The following is an 8,796-nucleotide window of genomic DNA, read 5'->3' as shown; positions in this document are numbered from 1 at the left end:
TTTTCACATTAGATCGGGAGAAAAACAAGATTCAAAGAGTGCAGAAAATCGTGTTCCCTGGGACAGTCGTTCGAACCTGAGAGCAAATATCGATTCCCGAATCGTCTCGTAGGCCGCGTTTATTCATCGCAGAAGTAAGGAGGTATGAGAAAGAGACACAGCCACATCGGTAGGCTCATCTTCTGGCACTGAGAGACCGGAGCGTCCGACGTAGCTCGCGGGAGTCGAGGAAGTGGACCATGAGCCCGCCACCCCTGGCTCAGAATATTTGACCGATTTGTACGTAGTCTAATTATCGTTCGTGGTGAGAGTAGACTTTACGTTTCGAAGAGGCTACCACCAGTTACGGGGTGCACTGTACATTTCCATGTGCGAGCGGGCGCGTGCGCCGGTTTTCCAGGATGGCAGAACGGGTAGGTCGGTACAGGACTCGTATTCGCGTATATACCTCGTACAGGGCAGGGGTTCGTTCAAGGCGCGAACACCCCTTGCGAATCAGTCCGAGTGTGTCAGTCGCTCAGCTCGGGTCGCGCTGTTTCTTACGCGACTTTTACACCGGTATCGCGGCTTCACTTTTTCTCCGAGCGGACGTTGAAAGAATCCATCGACCAGGATCGTCCAGAGCTCATTCGAATTCGAGAGCCGAAGCAGCGGGATCTAACGAGATTAGAGATTTCGGGACAGTAGCGTTGTTTCGGAAACTGTAGCGGGTCCCGCGATGACTCGCGGGAGAGACGAGGTGCCAAGTGAAACTAGTCTGTTCGGTAAACGAGACGAGTAAATTTGTTCGCCAGTCGATTTTATTGAGAATTTCAGAGAATGGCGCTCGTCGTTATCGTGAAGAACTTCCAAGGTCTGAAGCACAGGGGTGACAAGGTCATCAAAGTCGAATTCCGAGGTATATAAATTCGATCTCCTTCCTTCTTACGAGAGTAAGCGCCAAGTTTCTCACAAATGTCACTACAGATCTTTTGTAAGATCTCCTATCCTATTGTACAATAGGAAACGATTTTGAATAAGAGACGATACGGCACGATAATAAACAACGTTCCTCGTCTACGATCAAAACTTTCGGAATACAGTGTTCAGTCCTTTTCAGCTCTTGTGAATTTATATGCAGTAACTGGTACATACAAATTTTGATCTTCTGTTTCACGACACGTAGGATTGATAACGATTCGAAATGACAGAGACACGATAATAATAGACAACTTTCGTTATCTACAATAAAAACTTCCGGAATATCGTCCAACTCCTTTTAACTTTTCTGAATTTATAGACAGTAGCTGACAGATACGCGTCTTACGTCAGTGTAAATGCCGTGACCAAACGATGGTCTATTTTATAAAGAAAATTAATTCCACCCTCGAACATCCTCAGACTCTTGCACTTATTTATTTGTTTACACATTCACATCGTAACTAACGGTTGAAATTTTTGTACGTGGAAAGGTACGGTAAAAAGCCAAGAGTTGAAACGCGTGACATCTGAAACGCTAGAGAGGGACAAACGAAATTAAGAAAAGAGAATTTATGAACACTACCTGCCGGCTACGAACGAATGTCTTCTGCCGTTTCGTTTAAGCTAAAATTTTTATCGTGAACCGTCACGTTTTTTGTCGTCGTCTATTGCCAAATGGGCATGTACCGACTCAACAGGAATGTTTTAAAAGCTCCTCTGTTTCACAATAGAAAAAAAAAATGATAAATAACATGCAACGTTCATTAGCTGGAAGGAAAGCTTTGGTACGACTTACCGCCGTTCGGTCCCTTTTAGCTTCTCTAAATTTATAAACACCACCCTTAAAACGCAGGAGAACGGGAACTGGCGTCCGACTATTCAAATTTATGAAATGCACGCGCACACCCGGATTCAGATAGGATCTACATTATGTACAGTACGTACATATGTATGCAGCTAGGTACCTGTTGTTCCACGCTTTCGAACGTATTTTATCGCAATTAGAACTCGCATTATTCACAGCGTAAGCACACGGGCGACGGTCTCTCCTCCTTCCAGTCTGAACTTTCGAGATGTTCCATCTATTCTCCAAAAGGAGATTCGCCGTGGTAAGAACCATTATAGGAAATTTAATGCCAAATTAACAGTGTTCGTCATTCGAACAGCCTCGGGTAGAAATTGCTTTGTATGCACGTGAACTTGTGTAAAAAATCGTGGAAGATCCTTGTTTACTAGTTCTCAATGGACTCCGTTTGCCTTATAAATTAGTAGACGATACGACTTTACACTTGGAAAACACGTTGCCGTTCGATGTACATATAGCAGGCTTCTGATTGAACACATGAATAGCCTCAAGCGTTTAGTCACATTCAGTCGATGCTTCGCGGTGGATCAGAGAACAAACATTTACAACGATTCTACATTTCATCATTTTACATACCTATGTAATTTCGTTCATATTACACATAGTTTCGTATGAGAAAGTAATACGGGCTACTGGACGCTGTCCAAGTGAACAGCAATACATATATGTATTTCAGAAATTCTTAGATCAAGCTTTTCAATTGCTGTGTCAATCATTGAATCAATTATCATCTCGACCATTGTATAGTTTATTGAAACGGCAGTTCAACATTAAATGAAAAACCGTAAATGAGTCATGGCACGACGAATTGACACTGAACCGGTTTATCAATTATTGCACGAACCGTGACGTTAATTAACGTATAAAGTACGTATTAGACAAGGGAAGTCGGGAGTAACTGGAGAGGTAGGAAGTAGCAACTAGATCGTGGAAAATGAAACAGGGTATGTAAGTAGTTGAAAAGAATAACGCCGCCTCGGGTCGGTCAGGTGTCGGCAGTTCAAATCAATTAGAAAATCGATAGCGGCAATTCCGTGGTTGCGTGCGGTTTAACGAGCCTTTTAACCGGCTACTTGAATTAACTTTTGTCCCGCCTAACTAACGGAAATCCTATCCTCTTCCGATCAATTTTCACGGCTCTCTACGAATTTACACTCGGTGAATCTAGCATGAGGCTAATTAGGCGGATTAAACAGATCGGTTCAAGGGTTTTAGACGTTCGTAGAATAATCTGTTGACACAGATAGAATGTGTGTTTAAAGGTGATCGGAATCTGTTAATGATAGTTCGTATGACAAATTTCTTCAAATTCATTTATATTTTTATCATTACCTATCTCGTTTCATATCGTCTTCCGATCTCATTCGTCGTTACTCCTTCGATGAAATCACTGACTTTGTACATGCACAAGAGAACGCTAAAACGCAAAGAGCAACGTGGAACAAAAAATATTTGTACCGAACTAATAAACGTACGAGTGAATTCTGAAGGGAAGAGAACTAAATGAACGCGAGTAATGAGGTTCCTACTATTTGTATTCTCGAGTTTAATAAATATCAACATTTAGAATTACCAACTAAGTTTTTTCACTTTAAAGAGCGTTCCAGTCTGCGTTGATGAAATAATTTGCAATCTTCTTTTTTCATCATTCGCGTTCCCGCTGTATGCTGAGGTTTATTGGCGCGCGCGCGCGCGCACGTCATCAGGTAAATTCCTCAGGCATACCTCCCTTTCCTGTTTATAACGCTGTTTAAACCGCGCAGGGCATAAACCGAGTCTCGTGTCGATTCACGTAGATTCATTAATTCTGACCGTTGAGATTGCATTACAGCCCTTCCCGACTCGTGTACGTAGGAAGAATGCGCGAGTTTCCTCTGTGAGTGTATGAACGAAACAGACTGAACGTCTGATGAGTCGAAAGTTCCTCAGACTCTAATTTATCCTCCGACCGTTATTAACGTTGTCAACGAGAAAAGTGAGCTCGTTTGTTGTAAAACGTGTCTCAGAGAAACGTGTACACGGTTTAAATAGTCATAAAGTCGGTGCTCATGAAAATATATTTCAGTTTAAAAATTTAACAGAATCTACAGACGTTATTTAAAAAGTGTGTATATATTTTTAGGATACTCGTACAATTTCTGAGCTAGTGTGAAACGAGACACACAAAACCGAATAAGATCTGTTACTTAAATTCTTTTAGATTGATTTAGTTCGGGTAGAGAACCGTTCAGAAACTTTTAAACGGCAGTGTACGTACGTCGAAGCGAACACCTAAAATATCCGAGGAGAGAGGTCGGGGGGTCGAAGAGAGAATCTTGGGTCGGGACTTTGTGTCACGCGAGGTGACGGTCGCCCGTGAACTGGGGCAGGTATGATTAAATGAAAGTTTAGTCTCCGGGAGGCCGGTTAACGATTCGTCGTCGGTTTCCACCGGCTACGGGCACACCTCTGCCTCGATGAGAATCCCACGAGATGACCGACTGAGCCGCAGTCGGCCGCCTCCTTTAACCCTTGCACTCGTACCCTTTACTTTATACTCGCTCTCTGTAACGTCCATAAATAGTTTCGAAAATTATGTATCCGTACGGTCAGTTTAGAACACGAAAACAACAATTTTGAGTTCGCGTCAGATCTGTCGAACTTTGTCGAGACAATAAGGGACAGAAATACTTTATCGATAAAATTAACTATTTTTTTTATGAACGCGTCAAGACCGTACATTCTTCTCCACAGGTTTCATTCATCAGCTTAATAAAGGCGTTAACATTTTCGCTCGAACGACCGATGATGCGCTATGATATTTAACTATTTTTAGACGTTGACATTCTTTCAGATAGTCACTGTAAACAACTCTGTACAGATTCTCGTTTGCCTAGAAACGTGCTCGAAAACGTGATTCGAAGCATTATATACGGCTCACATTCTATGTCCTTCGACGAGTTTAATCTTACAATCAGAAAATTAATCCCGCCAACTGAACAGATTTATCGATCAATACGTACCGATGTTTATCCCGAGTTTCTGCCTAGAACTCGAACAAGTCGAAAAGTTGTTCAACGCCCCTGACTCTTTTATGACCAGACCTCACCACGTACGTACGAAGCACTCGAATTTCACTTTCAGTCCCAGTTTATACTATATGAACGTATAAGTGCCAGTTTTCGTCGTAGCATTTATACATTAACGATCTGCGAACGTTCTACGATACGGAGGAATGGAAAGAGAATAAGAGGATTTCTGCGACAGAGAAGAAACAAGGGATGGAGTTCTGTAATACAGATACTCGTTTTACGTGAAGTATGATCGTCGTTTCCCGTGTATAATCGTTTGAAAAGTGGATGGCGTCGGTTCGCAGGCAGGTATTAAGACCGGCTTCTAATTCTGAGTCTTTTAATTACTCCAGTCGACACCGCAACACGAGTCTGTTCAACGGTCACGGTTACGCGAATTGACGTTCTGGTCGACGAATTAGTCTGCCGTTGAAAAAATACAATATCGCCGATCACGGAGACTTTTATATCGAGCAAGAAATAAAATTTGACGTAGAACACGCGTTTAAAGAAATTGATTTCTCTTTCAATTAATTTTGTAATTGGCACTGGCGAATAGTATTAACGGTCAGGTGACTCCCTCCATGTATAAAGCGACGGTTAGGAGATCTTTCATTGGAGATAAAAATCGCTGGTAGAAATATAATAAATTCAATTCCTCTTTCAAATCGATTTATTGGTACAGGTAAGTATGAATGTCGGACGGGCTCGATGCATAAAACAATTTTCAGTCTTTTATAAAAAAAAAAAACAAGAATCACTGATGGACGAGGTGGATGCGTATAATGTTTGATTTATTAATTCGACTCCTGCCTCGAATTAATTCACTGATATCGGCAAACGTATTAGTAGCCAGATGGCACGATGCACCAGAGGACGGTTAAGCGGTCTTTTATTAAAAATATGAATAAAAACATTTATATTCGTACGATACGTAACTGACAAATTCAACTCTCGTTCAAAGATAGAAATTATTAAATGACTCATCGAGTTAAAAGAGTTCGATTCATAAACAATGATCTGCTATTATTTAACGAAAACGGAACGTTGTTCATGTAACACATTTGCATAACGTCTCCGGATTAAAGCAAAACGGAAACGGTAGAGCCGTGCGTGCGCGATAAACTCGCGAGCGATAGCTGTGCTACACAGAAAAGTGTATTTATAGAAGAACTAATTTTAATCGATACCGCTAATTAACCTCATAAACGGTCGCGAGGCGTGCACTACGCGTCTCGACGTGTCCAAAAAAATCTGGAACGAAACTACACCAATTTGCTTGTTAATCCATTTTAATTGGAACCATTAATCCCAGCATGTCATGTACGTACTGAGTGTACGTCTAAATAAATGAGAAATTTATGGAAACGTATTAATTAATTTTGATGCGTATAAACATATACATATAGGAACCTCGTTACTCGCGTTCATTTCGCAGTCCGCTTCCCCTCAGAATTCACTCGTACCTTCATTAGTTCGGTACTATAAAAATAAATGAAACTCGTAAATTGCTGCTATTATTTATTGCCAATAAGCCAATTATGAGGAATTTCGACGACGCGCAGAAATTTCTTCATAATACGTCTCTGTGCTCGAAGGATCCCATGTCGTTGTTATACTCCATAAATTCTGATCTGTTCACCGCGTAACGGACGAGCATAAATGTTTGAGAACACGTTTCTCAATGAAAGGGATTCTTCTTGACATTTTTAACGGGCCAACTCGTTGTTCTCGAAATTCGATGACCTCTTAAATCTTAAAATGATGAGAACATAGGACTTTCAACAAATTCAAATACAATGGATAGACATTTTTATCGAACGGTAGTGAATCATTCGCAAAACTGAGAACACGTTGAACATCGGTTGACGCAGGTGTTTAACAACGCTATTAAGCGCAGAGACTGCGTCGTTTCGGCAAGTGAAAACGTACAATCGGCTGCTGGGGGCGATTCGTTCAACATAGAATAGGAAACGTGTTGAAGGAGTGACTCCTCGAAAAACGTACACCTTCCGTAACAATGGTTTTTATAAAAAAATAGACAACGAAATAAAATGACACGTAGTTGAATAGAAGGTCTCAGACAATCTCGAAAAGTGTATTTTCCAATTACGATTCGTGTTTGTAAAAGGATTTTTTCTCGAAGCCAGAAACTAGTGGTGAAACATCAGATACAGGAGAAACGTGTCCCAAGCGTAACAGCTTTCCCTCGGCGACCTAAGGGATTCAGAAACATTTTTACGTTATTATATCGCCGTTCTTTCCTTCTCTCTTTCTCTCCTCGCTACCGAGTCCTATTTTTGCCGTTCGACCATTTCCCCGTGACCAGACGCTACTGTTTGAGAAAGCAAAGTCGAAGACGCGGTTCGTCGCGTGGGAAATCGGCGTACTTTGAAAACGAGATCTCCTTCCCTCCGACTGAAATTGACGCGAAACACGGAGCAGAAAGGGTCGAGGCTTCGTTCATGCGACGCGTGTCGCTTTTTCATCGTCGACTTTTATCCGTTGATGGATCGTGGACACGGGCAATAACGCAGTCATCTTTGTTGCAGGTGTATCGCATTATTCAAAATGTTTCGAAGAGACGGCAGACCATATCACCATAGACGAGGTAAGCCTTTTACCTTCTTCTTCTACTTGCTCTATAAATTCTGCTGAGAAACACGTCTTCCGTCAGCTGTCTATTTCGCGAATTTCGTGCAAAGAGATTCGTGCAGAGAAAATCAGTAAGAAATCGGGGGTTGCGGTGTCGTCTCGAAAGCAAGTTTCTGTCTACGGTATCGCGCATTACGTGTACACGTATCTCAATAAAACACTCCTTTCTGTTTCTCTTTAATTCATGGCGATCGCCATTACAGTCGTACAGTCTATTTTTTAATTTAAAGCAAGTTTCGTCAAAAAACGATTTTATGAATAAAAAATTAGAGCTCCGAGAAACGTTGGACGGTCAGTCGAAATTGCCTTCTCCTTTACCCTTTCGTAAAAGGATCAGTTTGCTTTAATTTATCTGAGCTTCAACGATACTTTTCATTGTGATGCAATTTATCTTACGAGACGATGTCCGGCTGAAGATTGACATTCATCTACTTACAACGGATTTAAGTGAAATCGTGAGAGGAACTGAATCAAAGTATCCCTCATAATCACTCGTCGTTTAACGGTTCAAAACACTTTTTGTACGACGGAAACTATTAAATCAGTGCATTCTCTTGTTCGAACGAATTAACGCGTTTCCGTCCAAGTTTACGAAGATTGACGAAGGTGTACGATGAACGAGTGATTTCTACGATTTATTCTCAAGTTCGTTCGCGTATCGATCCAATTAAATTTACCGCGTTAAAACGTGGAAATTGCAATTTCCTCTAGATCTAACTTAATGGCTGCTTCCTGTTTAAACAAGGATCGAACGCGCTCAAGAATAAGAATGCCGGAATTAGATTAGGATAATGGCATCGACGTGCCTTCGACAGTCGCCCCTTTTAACTCGAGTGGAAATTCGTGTTTTAATTATACCGGTTAAACGGTCCGCCCTCGTTGTTTGTTCAGCGTGATGATAATTACCGTACAATTCATTCTCATTCAGACCATCCGAGTTTCGCCAACAAGTTGCGTCATAACTGGACCGAAACATGGTTCGACGCGAACATTACCTGCATCACGCGATGATCGTACAGTGTGCCCCAGCTCAAGTGCTCTAGTTCCGTCGCAACAACTGTACTTTCAGCACTTAATGTCAGCACTGAAAACGATTGTTTTTTAATTCTCTCGTAAGCGATAAAAAAACAACGAAATTCGTTTCTTCATGTCGCAGAAGTTCTAATTGTTACTTAAGGATGTATTGGCTATACAGTCAATCCTAAAAGTTGATGCACTTTAGAAACGCATTTTTTAAAAAGAAATCAGACGTCGGAAGAACATTGC

The 8,796-nt window shown here is 41.4% G+C and overlaps 1 protein-coding gene across 7 annotated transcripts in view; it reads left to right on the top strand.

Annotated features, from left to right (window-relative positions):
• The first annotated feature begins 452 nt into the window (after nt 1-452).
• Nucleotides 453-8,796, top strand: part of LOC108631584 (otoferlin) — a 30,734-nt gene continuing 22,390 nt past the window's right edge. For all 7 annotated transcript variants that reach the window (XM_026819029.1, XM_026819026.1, XM_026819028.1 and 4 more), the window contains exons 1-2: nt 453-898; nt 7,428-7,486. In XM_026819029.1, the coding sequence (XP_026674830.1) occupies nt 820-898; nt 7,428-7,486 (138 nt within the window). In that variant the 5' untranslated portion in view covers nt 453-819. The remainder of the gene's footprint in view (nt 899-7,427; nt 7,487-8,796) is intronic.

Source organism: Ceratina calcarata, unplaced genomic scaffold (genome assembly GCF_001652005.2).
Source record: "Ceratina calcarata isolate Rehan_Ccalc_2016 unplaced genomic scaffold, ASM165200v1 scaffold92.2, whole genome shotgun sequence".
Classification (NCBI taxonomy): domain Eukaryota; kingdom Metazoa; phylum Arthropoda; class Insecta; order Hymenoptera; family Apidae; genus Ceratina; species Ceratina calcarata.
This window is presented reverse-complemented; position numbering and strand designations above follow the sequence as displayed.